We start from the raw sequence: 20,789 nt of genomic DNA on the forward strand, positions 1-20,789 counted from the left end.
GCTACTTTAACATAATGCAAATGTTACAGGATGCTTCATGAGTCCCTCTGACATCTTAGGAAGTTTTGATGTAAAGTTAAATTTTATTACTATGTAAACAGTAGTAAAGTAGTACTTACTACTAGTTTGGAAATCCCAGGGCACACACATAATGGCCAATTTTGTAGAGTCAGTAGACTTTCCACATGATGTCTATTGTTTAGTAGAGAGTAAAGAAAACTATTAAAATATCAAATAAGACCAAATTTGTAGGAGGGTAAGGTGGGAAGCATTTTTATTCAAAAGAACCATAAAAAAAATAAAGGAGGAATAAAAGAAGAGCCATTCACCAATTCTTTTTTAAAGATTTTTTATTTTTCATTTATTTTTAAGTAATCTCTACATCCAGTGTGAGGCTTGAACTCACAACCCCAAGATCAAGAATCACATGCTCCATACCAACTGACCCAGCCAGGCGCCCCCTCCCCAAATCTACCCCCCAGCTGCTTAGAGCAGAAGAAAATGACTGATCATATAGCTTTTCTTATCTTGTCCGTGACCCCTCTCCATTTTTGTTCTTTAGGGCAAGTTTCATTAAGTTATTTTTGTAAATTATTTCCAGGTAGGACAACAACCCAGGAATAGGTTTTGTGGAAAGGTTTTTCCTTTTAAAAATTGGGGTTGGTTATAGGGTAAGAACTACTGTGGGGATTGATAACTTTTAAGCCAAAAGTGTTGCATATTTTAGCTAAATGTTTCAGATTACTTGATGAGTTCAGCTATTCAAAAAACGATTAAAAACAAATACTAGTGTAGCCTTCAAAGTAATTCTGGCATTTAACTTTTATAAAGGTTAATCATTGGAGTTTTACACATTGTATGTTTTTAAAACTATTTATTAAATTTTCCTTTCCTAGCAATAGCCTCTTTATTTGCAGGTCCACCCCAAACTGTTCCTACAAGATCTTTTTCAGTCTGTAATGCTTCCTCTAAACAAAGCTCTTTGCCTGAAGAAACAGATCTTTTCAAAGCTCTAATTACTTCCGGTGGCCCTCTGATAAACTGCTTTAGCCACTCTTGTGCCTCTCCCAGACATGCAGTTTCATCTGAAGACTGCAAGACCTCTTCAACCATTCCTATGTTTAAAGCTTTTTTTGAATCCAGTTTGAGGGCCCCACTTAACACTTTGAGAGCCTGCCTACTGCCAATGATTTCAACTAGTCGGGCAGCACCGCCCCAGCTTGGTATTATACCCATCTCTTTGTGGACAAATCTGATCTCACTTTCTGCAGTCATTAATCTGCAAAAGAGAAAAGAAAAAACTTCATCTTAACTAAGTATATGTGCTTTAGTCATAAAGTACTACTCATTATCTAATCTGAAATCTCCATAGATCTTTATAGGTAGATTTGTTACATTAAAACCTGAAAGTTCAAAGAATCTGGCTAAGTACACAATTCAGTTTACTACACAGTCCTTAATATTTGCCTTTGAAAACAGTATCAGCATTTTTATTGTGCTTGTTTATCCTTTGCTTTGGCAAATAAGAATTTAGTTTTTATTTTATGTTTATTTCTAGAAGCCCAAATTATCTTTCTAAAGTGAGTAGTGGCCTAATTAGAAAATCTGGATTGAGTGGAAATACGGGAGTAGGAAATGTTAGGGTCATACTGTAGGAAAAAAAAGCATAATAAAGTTAAAGTCAATAGTTGTCAGGAAAAAATTGGTTCTTAACCCAGCATCTATACAGTCTTCAAGTATTTACTAAGCTCTACCTATGCCAGCTTGTCTAGGTGTGGGACTACAGGAATGACCAAAATAAAACCCTGAGCTCAGTTGACATTCCTGATAGGAGAAAAAGACACTGAACATATAGGACCAGTGGTGAGAAGTGCTATAGAAAAAATGGGGGGGGGGGCGCCTGGGTGGCTCAGATGGTTGGGCATCTGCCTTCGACTCAGGTCATGATCCCAGGGTCCTGGGATCGAGTCCCGCATCGGGCTCCCCGCTCGGCGGGGAGCCTGCTTCTCCCTCTGACCCTCTCCCCTCTCATGCTGTTTCTCTCTCGCTCACTCTCTAAAAAATAAATAAAATCTTAAAAAAAAAAAAAAAAAATGGGGGGGTGCCTGGGTGGCTCAGTCGTTAAGCGTCTGCCTTCGGCTCAGGTCATGATCCCAGGGTCCTAGAATCAAGCCCCGCATCGGGCTACCTGCTGGGCAGGAAGCCTGCTTCTCCCTCTCCCACTCCCCCTGCTTGTGTTCCGTCTCTCGCTGTCTCTGTCAAATAAATAAAATCTTTAAGAAAAAAAAGAAAATGGGGCAAGGGACTAGAGAATGAGATGTGTGTTGAGGATATTAACTAATGTTAACTAGTCCTCAGAACAAGCATATGAGGAGGTATAGTAATTCGCCATTTTACAGAGGGAAACTGAAGCCACAGAGACTAAATAAATCGCTCACTCAAGGCCATGCCACTATGGCAGAGCCAGAACTTAAACCCAGGAAGGTTAGCTTATTATGCGTGCTCCCCTCACAGTACACCTAACAGCGAGACTAGGACAGAAACTGGGATGCCATTAAGAAAGCGGACAGTGGCGTGGGTTGGACTAACAATAATGATTGCCTATAGCAGGGATGCATTTTTCCAAAGCAAGGTTTTTATGAGTAGGGTGATTAAGAAGCAAAGTGGAACAAGAAAGGGGAGTGTTAACATAAATCAGTGGACATAGTAAAAGGCTTCATATTTGCCAGTTAAATATCCATTACACCATTAACAGAATGCACAAAGCTATCCTGTGTAGGAAATACTGCCTATGAATTTTATTTTGACTGCATGAGCTTTCACTGTTAAAACCTCTAATTTGGAACAAAGGTCATGTCTGCATTTTAATTTTTTTAAGAAAAAATGTAGCTGTCAAACTACTCACTGTGCAAAAGAAGGCCTTATGTTAGTTCTGCTTTCCAAAGTGTAAATGCTCAGCTGCAGGTGTTTTGGTTCTTTTAGCACCAAGAACAACAGACTCTTAGTCTTTGACTCTTTAATCAGGAAAAATATTCCAGTAAATTCTCACAAAAGCCTATTTATTAACCCACTGGGAAAGAGAACTTTCTCTTCACAGCTGTGAACTCCTACAAGGGAAAATCTGCCTCAATTATGAACAATTGCTTTTAGAGGCAAATAGCCATGAAAACAGTAGTTTTCAATAAATTTAAGTGGGAAGGAAGAAAGAACAAATCTCCTAAGAATCGAATCTAGCCCAAAATTGTGAGAGGAGTACTGCCTTGTTATAACAAACAGAAAACAATGTCAAAAATTAAAGTGGAATAGAAATTACAGAAATGTCCAATAGTCTTGGAGATAGGAATACCGTTAATACTGAAAACAATTCTATAAAACTTTTCACAGCATAAATTGAGTGTGTCACAGTTCTAAATTATATCCTAGAATTGACAGCTGATGTTGGCTCAGAGCTATGCCTACAACACAGAAAAGGATATGTCAGAAATACATTCACTTAGAATCTGCTGAACATTTAAAAACTGGTTAAAGCCCAAGATGTGGGGACAGTGTAGATGAGCTTATGACAACAAAAGTTATTATCTATGTAAGCACACTGATATTTGGAATTCTCTGCTTCTAGAGAAGAATATTTCTATATCATGTATTTTTTTTCCTCTGCCATATTTTACAAGGTCAAGTATGCTTTTTGGAATCATCTTTTACAACTCTAACAAATCCTGAGGAAATCTTTGTAAAAACTACCTGTTGTGATCAAACTCTGACATCCATTTTTTACATATCATCCCTATGGTGTGTTTGTGTACTGATACACATTTAATATACATTAGCAAATACTACCGAAAAATTAATGACAAAAGAACACAAGGTAGTTTACTCTAACAATGAGAGAAATATGGAACATTCAGATGGTAACCTTTCACAAAACTCTATTAATCTAAAAATTAAAATTTAAATATAAAATTTTAAATGTTCATAACCATAATCTACAAAGAAAATGTCCAATATCCAAAAACAGAAACAGCTTCCTGATAGACCTTCCAGGATTACACACTAATTACTTCTAGAATTTAGATGCAAGTGTACCACCTGTAATGTAATTTATTGCAATTATACAGAAAACTGGGAGACCTAAATCTTAAAATTCTGAAGATTTAACAGCAAACTCAATTTATAAAATATTAAACTCCCTTATTTTGACAAGTAAAAGAATTACAAGTATCTTCTCCTTATCAGTATAATTATTATTGGCAATGTTTGAAATCTGTGACACCTTGGTAGAGATGAGGGGGATGAGGAAATTAATCAAATACCGATACACTCCTCATTACTGTGTGGATGCAACAGTAAACTACCCGTAGTAAGAAAAAGTATCACCTTCGACAGGTGTTGCAAAGTCAGTGATGATACCTCAAAGGATTGTTCGGTGTGCTAGTACTTTCTAATAAGTTAGCTATAAGTTGCAGGTCTTTGAACAAATGTATTCAAGAAAAACTTTTTAAAGATTTTAAATATTAGAGCATGCTCATGCAAGAGGGGGAGGGGCAGAGGGAGAGAGAGAGAGAGAATCTCAAGCGGACTCCCTGATGAGCGTGGAGCCTGAGGCCGGACTTGATCTTACAACCTGGGGATCATGACCTGAGCCGAAACCAAGAGTCGGACCCTCAACCGACTGAGCCACTGAGGCGCCCCCGAGAAAAACAATTTTAAAACAATTATCATGTTTTGCTTAAAAAGGAAATAGTTTAGTAAAAGTTAGAAAAGGTTTTTTGGGGTGGCTCAGTCGTTAGGCGTCTGCCTTCGGCTCGGGTCATGAGCCCCGCATCGGGCTCCCTGCTCAGCGGGAAGCCTGCTTCTCCCTCTCCCACTCCCCCTGCTTGTGTTCCCTCTCTCGCTGTGTCTCTCTCTGTCAAACAAAATCTTAAAAAAAAAAAAACAGGTTTTTAAAATTTTTTATTTTTAAGTAAAAGTACTTTTAGTGAACTTGGTTAATAAAGAATTGAGAAACCAATAATTATGTTGGGAGACATAAGTAAGACAGACTTGAACCAGACTGCCTGGCTCTGCCGCTGGACTGGCTGCGCACCACACCCAGGAAAATACAGCAAAGAAAAAGACACACGGTATAAAGGGGATGAGGAAGATTAAACTACTTAACATCCCTGGGCTTCAGTATGCTTGTTTATAAAATAGATGTAATAGCACTGATGCCACAGAACTATGAATATTAAATGAGTTAAAATATGAAAGGTGCTTAGAATATATTTGCCACAATTTGTTTAAGTAGAAGAAATCTTAGAGGGTTGCATCTGTGTATGTTTAAGAAAAAAAAGTCTGTGATACCTGCCTCAGCCACATCCACAGTAGAGCACAGTATTATACTTTTATTCGGAATATAAAAGTTGTATACATTTTGTAGCCTCACAGTGCCTGACACCCATTAAACTATGTATACTAGCTTGTATGAAGTTGGTTGCATTGATAGGTGGGTCACTACAAGTAACAGTGGTGTTTCTGCTAGAAAAGTAGTATAAAGTTATTTCCTGGACTGGGGCGCGTGAGTGGCTCAGTCGTTGGGCGTCTGCCTAAAAAGTTGTTTCCTGGACTAAAATGACTTGATCCTTAACGTACTGAAAGTAAAAAAACTATACTTACACTGGGAAGCCCAATAAATGATGGTATACTATCCTTCCTCAATATCTGTTAACAGAGACTACAGAATATATACAATTCTTATTTACAGGTAAAGGTAGAAATAATACCGTGTTCTATAGATAAGGCTGAAACAAAAGATCCCAAGTTGATTAAAAAAAAAAAAAATAGACATATATCTAAGATTAACTTAAGGAATATTGTGTAATATAAGTACAAGCATAAATATTTTTAAATTTTAAAGAAAGCATTCATGTTACAAATTAGGTAATACACTGTCATAAACCTGAAGTTTGGAATCATTGATTTAAATAAATTTTAGTCTACGGCCAGAAACTGCTAGTCCTTTTACAGTACATGTTAAGAGCCAAAGATGACAAGACGACAAAACAAATTGTGGTGACATGAGGAAATACGTTATATAAAAAGTATATAATTAGCAAGAGCACCTCTGATCACAAACAATGCTTTTAAATCATGCTCGAACATCAGCACTGACTTGTTTGCACATGTACTTTCCTGGCACCTTCTCCCTGCTTTCTACCTGACATCGCACCCCACGACAAATTATGAAAAAGAGAAGGCAAGAACCGACAGATTCTCTCCGTAACCTCCCCATAATCTACTCTGAGAGTAGATTTCCTACTCTTAAGTGATTGGCCTCATGAGGCTCCATTTATTCTATACAGAGACTGCCCGAGTAAGGAAGTAGATGGTTGAATGAGTGAACTTTTGTATTCGTGTATGGAAGGGGGTGATGGTAGAATGAGGGAAGAGCAGATGGGAAAATGTTTTGGGATATCAACTCTGATTTTAATATTCAGTTAGTAAGCCTGCTCAGAGGTGAATTTTCTTGATATTAGAGGATCTAAAGTAAGAATTTCCACATAATATGGTGGTAACTGCAAAACAAGCCAACATAGGCAATGTGATTGCTTTCCTGAGGTGGACATCTCATATTCAGAGAACAGGCACTACCATATCAGAAATGAAATTTGCTTTTTAATTACTCTGAGATCTGGGATGTGTGTGTGTGTGTGTGTGTGTGTGTGTGTCTGTGTCTATGTGTGTGCACACACAAGCATGCACATTTGTCTGTGCAAGTGTATGTTTTATATATAGATAGTCTGCATTTTATTTATAAATAAAGTTCATATTTTAAGAAAAGGGCTACCTACAGTAGCTCCCTTGGGATAAGCATGCTTACAGCTCCCTTTCTTTGCAATATACCTTGGACTAATGGGTAGCAGCTGGAAACGCTAATACCTGGGGCTAAAGGTTATTATTTAGATTCAGGAAAACAGTGTTAAAGAATGGAAACAAATTAGACAGGCAGACTCTAAATTGCATAGTTGAGAATTTTATTTCATATGGCTGATGGGAGGAATAAAAATGTGTTTTTCACCCTGTGTATAAAGAGCTAAATCCTTGATCTTCCAAAGAAAAACAGGAAAAGAAAATGCAAACAATTCACACACACACACACACACACACACACCAATGAACATGAAAATTTATACGTTACCAAAAACCTTAAAAATACAAATTAAAATTTAATTTTTGGTTATCAAAATTAGAAAAGTGGCTTTAAAAGATTATACTCATTAAAAGACAGGATGCTATCAAATAGATACCCATCTACTGCTGGTATATATAAAGTGGCAGAATCTTTCCTGAAGGATAACTTGGCATTATGTATGAAAAACTTTGAACATTTTCATATCCTTTGATTAAGTACTTGAACTACTTACAAGATTTATTCTAAAGAAATAATCGGAAATGTAGTAAAGTCTTATATAAGGTAGTTATCACAGCATTAATCATAATAGAGAAAAACTGGAAACAACCAAAGGAGGATACTTTAGTACATCCATACTGATAGAATATTTTATGCTTATTAAATTCATGTTTTCCAGTATATTTAAATATACTGCAAGACTGCTTTCCTTTCTGGGATCTCTAGAGATCAATCCACTTCCAAACTTTTTCAGATTGTTGGCAGAATTAAGTTCCATGCGATTTTACAACTGAGGTCCCTGTTTCTGTGCTGGCTTTCAACTGGGGGGTTGTTATCTTCTAAAGGCCACCTGCATTCCTTAGTTTGAGGTCCCTTTCTCCATCCTGGAAGCTTCACGCCTCTAATCTCTCTCACTTCCCATTCTGCCTCATGTCTTTATTTCTTAAAGGCTCATGTGATTAGATTGGGTCCACCCAGATAATCCAGGCTGATCTCCCCGTTTTCAACTTCAGAACCTTAATTACACTGGCAAGGTCCCTTTTGCCAAAAGTTAATACAGTTGACCCTTGAACAACATGGGCGTTAGGGGCACTGACCCCATGCATAGGGGGTTCCCCCCAACATAGTCGATTAACACATATTTTGTATATGTATTATATACTATATTTTTACAAAAAAGTAAGCTAGAGCCAAGAAAATATTTAGAAAACCGTAAGGAAGAGTAAATACATTTACAGTACTGTAAAAAATCTGGGGTAAGTAGACCCATGTAGTATAAACCTGTGCTGTTCCAGGGTCAACTTATAACAAGTTCTGAGGAAGAACAGAATGTGAGCAGACATCCTTGGGGGGCCATTGTTCTGTCTACCAGATCACCTAAAAGCATAACGGAAGTACCTAGGCTTGATTTTCCTTTCATTCCACTGTGCTGTCAATTTTCCTGCACTACAGCAGCTAGCTCCTACTACCACCATCACCCCCCTTTCACCTTTCAGCTTCTAGATAACTCCTGGCTAACTATTCAAGGATTCTTTTTGTTCTATTGTTTTAGTTGTTAGTAAGTAAAGACTTCATGGGGAAAACAATCTCCATTAGGAAGAAAAAATGAGTATTTGCTGGAACTATAGCATTATTACTCTTAGGTGAATGTTAAAAGCACTCTTAACACCTGTTGAGGAATCCAGATTTCTTTAAGTGTAGACCCTAAACCTGCATAGTTCCAGACCCCCAAACAAGACAGAATATAAAGGCATGATTAGTCCCTTGCTGTGCTGTTACTTTTAAGAATAACACGGGTATAGAAATCTAATTAAGGCCTGACTGAATGTGAAAAAAGGTATGTATCATAGTTGGTGGAATTAATGTATTCTGCTAAGAACTTTCCTAATTACAAAATATTTCAAATACACAGAAAATAACATACTCACATACCCACTACCCAGATTTTACAAATGTTAATATTTTGCCACATTTATTTCTGAACTCTATTCTCATCCCTTTTCCTTCCCTTCCTGACTTCTTTCTCTCTCCAGTGGCAGCTAATATCCTGAAGTTAGTGAGAATCATTTCCATGCATGATTTAACTTTTAATAAATATTCTATAATCAAATAGTAAACTTCTGCATGAAGTAATAATATTTCAGTTTTATGTCCAGTATCACAAAAGACAGTGTACCCTGACTGCCAACACTGGTCTTAAATTGTTCAATATTTGGCAGGTAATTTCTATATTGAAAATGAATTCATCAGACTATCATAGTATGATGACATGAACCATTAAGATAATTCAATTAACCCTGTCTACTCTGATTTATTACTTCCACTGTTGAAGGACCTTTAGGGTTATTTCCTGTTTTTGGCTATTATGAATGGTGCCACTATGAACATTCTAGGACTTGTTTGTAGATGAACATCTGTATGCATTTCTATTGCATTTATACTGTATTAGGGTTTTTTTTAATTAATTAAACTCAATTTAGTTAACATATAATGTGTTATTAGTTTCAGGGGTAGAATTTAGTGATTCATCTGTTGCATATAACACTCAGTGTGCATTACATCAAGTGCTCTCAATGCCCATCACCCAATTACCCCAAATTACCCAATCCGCATACACCCCTCCCCTTTAGCAACCCTCAGTTTTTTTCCTAGAGCTAAGAGTCTCTTATAATTTGCCTCTCTCTTTGTTTTTATCTTATTTTATTTTTCCTTCCCTTCCCCTATGTTCATCTGTTTTGTTTCTTAAATTCCACATGAGTGAAATCATATGGTATTTGTCTTTCTTGGACTGACTTATTTTGCTTAGCATAATATCCTCTAGTTCCATCCACGGCATTGCAAATGGCAAGATTTCATTCTTTTTGATGGTTCGGTAATATTCCATTATATATATGATATATATATGATATATATATATATGTATATACATACACACACATATACATACCACCTCCCACATCTTCTTTATCCATTCATCTGTCGATGGACATCCAGGCTCTTTCCATATTTTGGCTATTGTGGACATTACTCCTCTAAACACTGGGGTGCATCTGCCCCTTCAAATCACTTTGTGTATCCCTTGGAGAAATACCAAGTAATACAATTGCTGGGTCGCAGGGTAGTTCTACTTTTAACATTTTGAGGAACCTCCATAATGTTCTAGAGTGGCTGCACAGCTTGCATTCCCACCAACAGTGCAAGAGAAGGTTTCCCTTTCTCTGCAACCTCACTAACACCTGTTGTTTCCTGACTTGTTAATTTTAGCCATTATGATTGGTGTGAGGTGGTATCTCATTGTGGTTTTGATTTGTATTTCCCTGATTCCAAGTGATGTGGAGCATTTTTTCATATGTCTGTTGGCCATTTGGATGTCTTCTTTGCAGAAATGTCTGTTCATGTCTTCTGCCCATTTCTTGACTGGATTTTTTGGTTTTTGGGTGTGGGGTTTGATAAGTTCTTTATAGATCTTGGATACTAGCCCTTTAACTAATGTGTCATTTGCGAATATCTTCCCCCATTCCTTATAGTTTTATTGTTTCCTTTGCTGTGCAAAAGCTTTTTATCCTGATGAAGTCCCAATAGTTCATTTTTGCTTTTGTTTCCCTTACCTTTGGAGACGTGTCTAGCAAGAAGTTGCTGCAGCTGAGGTCAAAGAGGTTGCTGTCTGTGTTCTCCTCAAGGATTTTGATGGATTCCTGTCTCACATTTAGGTCTTTCATCCATTTTGAATTTATTTTTGTGTATGGTCTAAGAAAGTGGTCCAGTTTCATTCTTCTGCATGTGGCTGTCCAATTTTCCCAATACCATTTGTTGAAGAGACTGTCCTTTTCCCATTGGATATCCTTTCCTGCTTTGTCAAAGATTAGTTAACCATAGAGCTGAGGGTCCATTTCTGGGTTCTCTATTCTGTTCCATTGATCTATGTGTCTGTTTTTGTGCCAGTACGATACTGTCTTGATGAATACAGTCTGAAGTCCAGAACTGTGATGCCTCCTGCTTTCTATTACAGTTTTTTGTAGGTTACAAGGTCCAACAAAAGACTCACTAGTTTAAAATCAAGATTTCAGTAGGGCTGCATTCCTTTCTGGAGGCTCCAGGGGAGAGTCCATTTCCCTACCTTTTCCAGTTTCTAAAGCCTGACCACAATTCTTGGCCCATGGCCACACTCCTCCATCTTCAAAGCCTGCACTGATGGGTTACATTCTTCTCATACTCATCAATTCTGATCTTGCTTCTATCACTAACCCTCCTTTTCTGACTCTGAACTTTTCAGTGTCCCTTTATAGCATTTTAGGACCCTTGTGCTTACACTGGGTCTACCCACCAGGATAATCCCCCTGTTCTAAAGTCAGCTGAGTAGCAACCTTACATCCATATGCAACCTAATTCCCCCTTGCCATATAACGTAACATGTTCACAGGTTCTAGGGCTTGGAAGGCCATTTTCTGTCAACCACAGACACATAGGAATAGAATTACTGTGTCTTAGGATATGTGACATTCTACGTTAGTAGATACTGGGCATTTTCCACTGTACCAACTTACACGCCCATAGTACTTTCTGAAAGCTGCAGTTACTTCACACCCTTGCTAAAACTTGATATATTCTATCTTTTTCATCTTAGCTTTTCTTGTGGGAGTGTAATAAAAAGGTGTGATTTTAATTCCCATTTCCTTAATGGCTAATGAAATTCAGTGCTTTTTAACTTTTTTTTTTGGCCATTCAGATATCCTCTGAAAAGTTAGAGTTTTCTGCCCCTTTATTTTAACTGGGTTGTCTGTCTTACAGCTTGGAAGGAGTTCTTTATATATTCTAACTATGTCTTTCGCCAGATATAAATATTGAGATAATCTTCTCTCCCTCTGCAAGTTGAATTTTCATTCTTTTAGTTATGTTTTTGATAGAAGTTATTAATGTTAATATAGTCTAATTTATCAATCTTTTTCTTTATGGTTAGTGATTATTGTGTCCTGTTTTAGAAATCTTTGACTATTTTAAGACCACAAAGATATTCTCCTGTTTTCTTTCAGACAGCTTCACTGTTTTACCTTTCACTTTTATATCTGCAATTCATCTTGAATGGATTTTACACATTTATATACACTTACTAAAGAGCCCATTCTTTCCTAATGCACTAACAGTGTCACATTTGTCTTAGATTAAATAACCATATATTTTGGATCTGTTTCTGAACTCTACTGGTCAGTTTTTCTACCCTTGTATGTATAAAAAGCATCTGTTTAAATTAGTTTTATAACAGGTTTGCTATCTGGTAGTATAAGCCTTCTAACTTTGTTCTTTGTGACCTCCTTAGTTCTTGGTACTCTGCATATCCATATGAATTTTGAGACTGTTCACTCACTCACACACACACACACACACACACACACACACACCCCAACTTGCTGTGATTTTCATTGGCACTACCTTGACTCTGGATTATTCTGGGGGAGAGGTCAATTTTTACAATATTGAGTCTTTTATTCCATGGACATGGTATATTTCTATTTCACTATTTACTTAGGCATTCTTTAATTTCTCTCAGTATTGTTTTCCAGCTTTCAATGTAAAATTCTGACATGCCTTTTGATTTGTTCCTAGGTGTTAGGTTTTTTTTTTTTCCTAATGCTACTCTGAATGGTATTGTTTTTTAAATTTTGTTATTTATTTGTTTGCTGCTGGCATACAGAAATGCTATTGACTTTTATTAACCTCGCAGCCAGCAAACTTACAAAATTCACTTATTAATTCTAAAAGATTAGCTATGTATATTCTTTTGGATCACAATGATGTCATATGTGAATAATAAGATTTCTTATAATCCAATCCTTGTAACTTCTTTAATCTTGCCTTACTGAACTGTCTAGGATATCTAGTATAATTATGACCAGAAGTGGTGATAGTACTCTCCTTGTTCCTGATGTCAGAGGGAAAGCTTTTCACTATTTTTATCATTATGAGATGTTTGCTGTAGGACTTTTGTAAATGTTCTTTATTAGACTAAGAAAGTTCCTTCCTAGTGTCTTAAGAGTTTCTATCATGAATGGATGTTGAATTTTGTCAAACGCTTTTTCTGCATCTATCAGCTTGTAATGATCTGTCTCCCTTTTTTGTTAATATGGTATATTACACTAATTGGTTTTCTAATGTTAAACCAACCTTGAATTTCTGGAATAAGCCCCTCGTAAGTCATGACATCTTATCATTAGATTAAATTTGTTAATATTTTGTTAAGGATTTTTACATTTATGTTTATGGGATTGGTCTATAATTTGCTTTCTTAAAATGTCATTTCTAGATTTTGGAATAAACATTATACTCATTAAAAGAGCTGGGAAGTATAACTTCCTTTTCTATTCAATAAAAGTGTATGTAAGATTGATGTTATTTCTTTCTTAAATGCTTGGAAAACTTCACTGATAAATCTGCTAAGTTTTAAAAACTAAAATTTCAAGGGTTGGTCTAGAAGATTGCTGCCAATTGATTCCTAATCTTTACACACATCCTCTCCCAAATTACAAAATTAACAAGGGGTGAAAGAAAGCCACACCAACAGGATTACTCAGAGACAGAGAATACTGCATCCTTGAAATTATCTTTAAGTACAGAAATAAACACCAAATTAAAAATGATTTCCTGCTGCTGTTGCAAGCCAATGGGCACAAAGTGGTAACGAGGAGGTTTAACACATCCATGTAAAACTGGATAGGGAATGGAAGACTTTGAGGAAGTACAGTTAAAATCCATGTAAAACAGGACAGGGAAATGGAAGACTTTGAGGAGGTACAGTTAAAATCACCCCCAGAATGAGAAAATCTAACACTATGTTCTAAAAAATTGAGTACAATTTGGGGATTTGGTAGTTCACAGCATGGGCTATAGAAAAGGAGCTTGAAAATGAATAAGGCTAAAATTGATAGTTTGAATAAGCACAGCTTCTGAAAAAAGACCCAGATAAGTAGAGAAGGGGTGATTCCCTCTGAGAAATAAAAGAAAAAATTAGAGGGGAAGAATAAGGATTCTGTAGAAACAAAAGAGATACAAGCCATGCTAGCTCCTCTCCCATTTCCTAATGCATCCATTCAAAACTAAACTGTGAGAAGTTGACACTCTCAAATTAGGAATTCTAGCCACAAAATACTCAGAAATAGAAAATATCAAGCTAATTCTATAAAAAGCTACTGTAAGAATAAAGCAGAATATGTAAATTCAAACATTTCTGCTGATGAAAAGCACCTCCCTCCCCATGTAAAACCATGAAATAGAAGAAAAACTGGTAATGACCACTCCAAAATGCATTCAATATCTTCAAATAGCATAATTTATATGAAAAAGAAAAATACTGAATCAGAAATTTAAATGCTTTTTTCTGAGACAGAGAGCACGCTGGTGTGAGAGCGGTGGGGGGGGAAGAGGGGGAGGGAATCTTAAGTAGGCCCCATGCCCAGCACAGAGCCCCATGCGGGGCTCAATCCCACAACCCTGAGATCATGACCTGAGCGGAAATCAAAAGTCGGACACTTAAACGACTGAGCCACCCAGGTGCCCCTTGAATCAGAAATTTAAAAATCAGGAGTAGAAATCATCCCCCCACACACCAAAAAAAAAAAAAACCACAGGGGCTGGGAGATAAAGTGAATGAGAGTTGACTGAACACAAGAAAGAAATAGAAGAAAAAGACGAGAATAGGTTTAAATAAAAATTAAATATAGGGCACTGAAGAAAAGTAGGAAAACAACTGAGAGAATGAGAATTGGTTAAAAAAAAAAGAAAAAGGAGTTAGAGAAATAAGCAAATAAGTAATATATGAATAACTGGAACTGAAACAACAAATATTGAGAGTTCATTGGGTACCCGGGAAAAGTGACTCTAAAGAATCAACTCTGAGACATATCCTAGTAAAATACTAGACTTTACAGATAGAGAAAACTCAGGGCCTCCAAGCAAAAAACAAAACCAATAAAGAACTTATAAGGGCAAAATAATTATAATGCCAGTGGACTTATCAAAAGCAAAAAGGTACCAGACCCAGATGGTTTCACAGGGTTTACCAAGTCTTTACACATGTAGTTCTGATGTCATATAGATTGTTTCTGAGATAGAAAATGAAGGAAACACCCCAATTTTTTTAGTGAAGTATAACAATGATATCTAAATCTGCTATATATAACACAAAAAATAAAATTAGACCAATTTATTTATGTATACTGTAGTGGACAGTCTTCAAGATGACCCCTAGTGATCATTGCCCCCTGGTGTTTACATCCTTGTACATGTGATCTTTTCCCCTTGAGTATGGACTGGACCTAGTAACTCTCATCTAATAAACAATACAGCAAAAGAAATGGGATGTCCCTTCCAAGATTAGGTTCTAAGATTGTGGGTTTCTATCATGTCAATTCTCTTTCTCGCAGAACCTTCAATTTGGGGGAAGCAAGCTTCCAGGTTATAAGTAGCCCTGTGGCAAGCCCAGACAAGCCCAAGAAACTGATATTCCCAGCAAATAGTCAGTGAGGGCCTGAGGCATGCCAACAGCCACTGAGTGAGCTTTGAATCAATCTTCCCTCAGTTGCATCCCGGCTGACATCTCGATTATAGCCTCATGAGAGACCCTGAGCCAGAGGCACCCAGCCAAGTCATATATAGATTCCTGACCCCTAGAAATAATAAATGTTTATGTTTTAAGCTCTAAGTTTTGAGGTGGTTTATTACTCAGCAATAGATAACTAATACAAATATCAAAGTAAAAACCCTAAATATTATCAGATTTCAACACCATATTAAGGAAATCATACACCCTAAGTAAAAGGGGTTTATACTTTAATTAATGTTAGAAATCAATTATTATAATTAATCATATTAATAGGTCTAAGAAGAACAACCATTTATCTTCATAAATGGTGAAAAGTCCTTAAATGAAATTCAGTACCTCAAAACTCTTGAAAAAATAGGAACGGAAGGATAATTCTTCAGCATGAATCTATATACAAATATAAACCTCAATCCTAAAGCTAGCCTCTTACTTAAAGGGCAACACTAGGGGCGCCTGGGTAGCTCAGTTAAGCATCTGACTTTTGATTCCAGCTCAGGTCATGATCTCAGGGTCAGGAGATCAAGCCCCCTGTCAGGCTCTGCACTCAGAGGGGAGTCTGCTTGAGACTGTCTCTCTCCTTTTCCCTCTGCCCCCCTCCCATTCACACACTCTCTTTCTGTAAAATAAATAAATCTTTAAAAAAAAAAAAAAGGTTGCAACATGTGTACTTCACATAAGAAAAGAGACTTTGCAGATGTAATTAAGATTACATACATTAAAATAGGGAGGTTATATGAGTGAGCCCAATTTAACCACATGAGCTCTTAAAAGCTGAGAACTTTCTCTAGCTGGAGTTACAGAGATGCAGCAGAAAGGTAAATGAGAAAAACTCAACCCACCATTGCTGTAGGGGGCCACACGGAAAACATGACAAGGAATGCAGATATTCTCTAGAAGCAAAGACTGGTTCCCAGCTGATAGTCAGCAAGGAAAGCAGGGACCTCAGTCCTACAAGTGCATAGAACTGAAATCTGCCAGTTGTAATCAGGATGAGCCTGGAAGTGGTTTCTCCGGGAGTCTCCAGAGCCCAGTCCAGCCAACATACTGATTTTGGCCTTTTGTGACCAGGTTTAGAGAAACCAGTGAGCCCAGCCAGACTTCAGACCTATACATTTGTGAGATAAACTGATACTATTTTAAGCTACTAAATTTGTGGCAATTTGTTATGGCTGCAATAGAAAACTAATACTCAAATAAGTGTTTTCTTAATTTATATTTCATTCTAAATATTTTAATTAGTCAAGATAGATTAAAATTAGAAGCAAATTATTTTATCACAGTTCTAGCTTTTTATTTCCTCACATCAGTTTTATCACTACAAGGGGAACATAACATTTGAATGACTAGATTCTGAGCACTGAGGAATGCCAATTTTGAATTCATAAGTTAGTGTTTTGCTTTTAAAAATGTTTTTAAAATGTCATTTTCTCTAAGAATGTTTTATATGAAAATTATGACTCCACTGAATGCAATTTAATATAAGGGTCTATATATGCCAAGTAGACCTGAGCGTTTCTGAACTATTCTGAAATATTAATTCATTATGTGTATGATCAACTGGTGCTTACAGGGTTTGGGGACAGCTAGAATGCTGCATGAGCTCATTTTTTGCAATATTCGTATTCAGCATATCTCTCATCTTCTGAAATATTTCCCATGGGTAACGGAAGAGCAGCAGGAAGGAAAATCCTAGTTGAGTGAATTCCAGGCAATTCTCCAAGGTAAGAAAGTTAAACAGGCTAAAAAAGGGCCAACATATATCCCGAAGGAAGAAACTTGTCTTTTTAGTGGAATGCTATAAAAGCTTTTGGTGTTCTTTTGGAACAAGTGGATAAAAAAAAAGAAGAATTAAAGCAATTTGTCATAGAAGATAACCGACAACATACTGATAAAGTTGGGGGAAAGATCAGCTAGAGTAACTTGTATTGACTTAACACTTCCTTGTAACTGTGCCTAGCGAGGTAGTTCAGTATGCAGTCCTCTCTATCAGCCTCTAAGTTCTAAGAACTTTTGTTTTTGATATGTAGGTTAAAAAGGGCTTAACAGCTGAAAACAGTGCTTTTCAAACTTCTGTTGGGAAGGATCAGTTTCTACCATTTGTTTTTCAACTTGTTGACTGTGAATCAATACTTTTGTAAAATACAGTAAAACTATATTACTGGAAAAATGAAACAAAATCCCAGTACATACAACTTTCTTGAATGGCAGTGTCTAGTACATATGGGTGCTGAACATATGCTTAATGAGTAACTCAACTGAATGTAATTTAATATGAGGGCCTATATATACCAAGTAGTTGATCCACAAAAGAACATGTCTTCATTGGCAAGGTGAATGTATCTGGTATATTACTAGATCTATCTGATGAGAGCAAGCACCATCAGACATCTCATAACCAATAAAGTACATATTTTATGAGACCCTAAGATACATGACACTCCCTTCACTTAGAGAACAACACAGCCAGCAAGGCAAGTTAGCAGTACTAAAAGACTAAGTAGTCTCTGATTATTTTTCCTGTGATTTTGCCTTTTGTCCTAAACCCTAACTACCCAAACACAGATCAGGAATGACTATGAAGAATAATGCAAAAGTTTAATAAATGCTTACAGATGAACACCAGGCTCTACTTTAAAGATATCCAGAGGATATCTATAAAGTTCAATTTGTACTTACTTTTATGTAGAGGATTTTTAAGTGTAATAAGGCACATTCACATATAGCTTAGAGTATTCTTTAAATATATATTTATACTTGTAATATATTAAAAAGTATATATTTAAATTACATATAAATACCTGTATTTCAGGATAAAGTGAGAAAAGTATTTAATCCTTTCACACACAGAGAACATTTTAAATTTAGTCTCACATGGTCCATAAAGCCAATGACCACTTCCTCTTCACAGAATCAAATGTAGTATCCCAATGCAATCTGCACTGAGGACAGCAGAGGGCACTGTCATATGAAATGACCATTTTTCGCTGTATACAAGATTCTTCCCCAATTAAGAAGTACTAGTTTTCAAAGAGGCTAGGATCTTTATAAATTGTCTCATACACCAAAATTATTTCAATATATATATTTATGTGAATACAAAGATATATTTCAATTGATAAATTGGAACCTGAGTCATAAATTATAAAAGAAGAAAAATAATTTAATACTTTGCATGAATAAACTTAGTGAATCTTTCCTCATACTATTTCTATTACTATATGATGCCATTTATATAGAGTTCAAAAAGAGGAAAAATAGAACATACCAGTTATAGGATAATTTCCTCTCTTAGGAAATTAGGAAATAAGAAAAGTAAGAAGTACTTTCATAAGGAAAAAAATTAATTCTCATAAAATTTAGGGTAATAGTTTCCCTTAGATGGAAATAAGGGGGTTGTGACTTAGAAGGGGCTTATAGGAGACTTCAGGGTGCTGACAATGTTCCCATTCTTGACCTATATCATGGCAACATAGGTTCCCATTTTGTAACAAGTCATTAAACTCAACATTTCTGTTTTATACATACAAACCCAAAATAGTTTAAGGCCTTACCAAAATTACCTCAGTAGTCAGAAGAAATATACAAAAAAGGTAATGATAAAATAAATAGTATACATGTAGAAATACCTACTTTGAAAACAGGGGTTCTAAACCAAGGGTCCATGGATGAGATTTCATGCAAAGTTTCCTAAGATAGGGTTCTTAGCTCTCATTACATTCTCAAAAAACTAGAAGAACAATGTGCAATGTGAAAATATCATCTGGATATTAATATAGGTCCAGCTATCTTACAAGTAATTAAGTAAGTTCTGAATGACACAGAATAATGCATATTTAATATAGAAGAGTTTCTGGTTAAGGAAATCATTATCTTCATTCATGAAGTTAAAAATTCAGATGTGCTTAAATGCATAACAATTTGTGAAGTTATAATATGTGGAAGCAAAATGTATGACAACCATAGCATGAGGACAGGAGAAGGAAATAGGAGTATACTGTAGTGTTCTTGTATTTTATGTAAAGTAGCATAACATTATTTGAAAGTGGGCTGTGATAAGTTTAAAATGCATCATATTAACTCTAAACCAACCAGTAAAAAAAAAAATCTATATATGTGTGCATATGCGTTTATGTACATTTATAAATGAGAAAATATTTTTCAGTATTTTAGAAATACGTATTTTTCTATATATGCTAGACACTACAATTCCAGAAATTTTTTATGTCTTGGTTTTCTGTTTCATTTTTCTAGGAATATATTTTTACTTTATATATATATGTTTATACACACACATACGTATTTATATATAGACATATCTCATTTTATTGTGCTTTGCTTTATTGCACTTTGCAGATATTGTGATCTTTACAAATTGAAACTTTATAGCAAACTTGCCATCCAGCAAGCCTATCAGCTCTGTTTTTCCAACAGCTCTGCTGACTTCATCTCTCCGTGTTGCATTTTGGTAATTCTTGCAATATTTCAAACTTTTTCATCATTATTATATTTGTTATGGTAATCTGTGATCAGTGCTTTGTGATGTCACTGTTGTAACTGTTTTGAGGTGTCACGAACCATACCCATGTAAGACCACAAACTTAACTGATAAATGTTGTGTGATCTGACTGATCCACACACTGGCCATTCTCCATCTCTCTCCCTCTCCTTGGGCCTCCTTATTCTCTGAGAGACAAACTGAAATTAGGCTAATTAATAATCCTGCAATGGTCACTAAGTGTTCAAGTAAAAGGAAGAGTCTCATGTCTCTCACTTTAAATGGTTAAGCTTAGCAAGAAAGGCATGTCAAAAGCTGAGGTAAGATGAAGGCTAGGCTTCTTATACCAGTTAGAAAGCAAAACAGCCTTATTGTTGATATAAAGTTTTAGTGGTCAGGACAGAGATCAAACCAACACAACATTCTCTTAAACCAAAGCCTAATCCAGAGCAAAGGCCTAACTTTCTTCAATTCTAGGGATGGCTGAGAGAGGGGAGGAAATTGCAGAGGAAAAAAGTCTAAAGCTAGCAGCGATTGGTTCATGAGATTTAAGGAAAGAAATCATCTTTATAGCAAAAAAGTGCAAGGTGAAGCATCAAGCACGGATGTAGAAGCTACAGCAAGTTAGAAGATCTAGCTAAGATAATTAATGAAGGTGGCTACACTAAACAGATTTTCAGTATAGATGAAATAGGCTTCTACTGGAAGATGCCACATAGGACTTTCACAGCTAGAGAGCTTCAAAGCTTCAAAGGACAGGCTGACTCACTCATTAGGGGCTAATGCAGCTGGACTCTAAGTTGAAGCCAATGTTC

General features: G+C 36.1%; 1 protein-coding gene and 1 long non-coding RNA gene across 3 annotated transcripts in view; one reads left to right on the top strand and one right to left on the bottom strand.

Moving 5' to 3' along the window:
* Positions 1-332: 332 nt before the first annotated feature.
* The window catches only part of ECHDC1 (ethylmalonyl-CoA decarboxylase 1), a 55,441-nt gene continuing 34,984 nt past the window's right edge, over positions 333-20,789 (bottom strand). For both annotated transcript variants that reach the window (XM_006730290.3, XM_031024796.2), the window contains exon 6: positions 333-1,279. In XM_006730290.3, coding sequence (XP_006730353.1) covers positions 871-1,279 — 409 coding nt within the window. In that variant the 3' untranslated portion in view covers positions 333-870. The remainder of the gene's footprint in view (positions 1,280-20,789) is intronic.
* LOC145723100 (uncharacterized) lies at positions 2,086-14,520 on the top strand. The gene is made up of 2 exons (XR_014147940.1): positions 2,086-5,525; positions 5,777-14,520. It is a non-coding gene; the product is annotated as an uncharacterized LOC145723100 (long non-coding RNA).

The sequence above is a fragment of the Leptonychotes weddellii genome, chromosome 8, assembly GCF_054177405.1.
Source record: "Leptonychotes weddellii isolate Sample4059 chromosome 8, ASM5417740v2, whole genome shotgun sequence".
In the NCBI taxonomy this organism is placed as follows: Eukaryota; Metazoa; Chordata; class Mammalia; order Carnivora; family Phocidae; genus Leptonychotes; species Leptonychotes weddellii.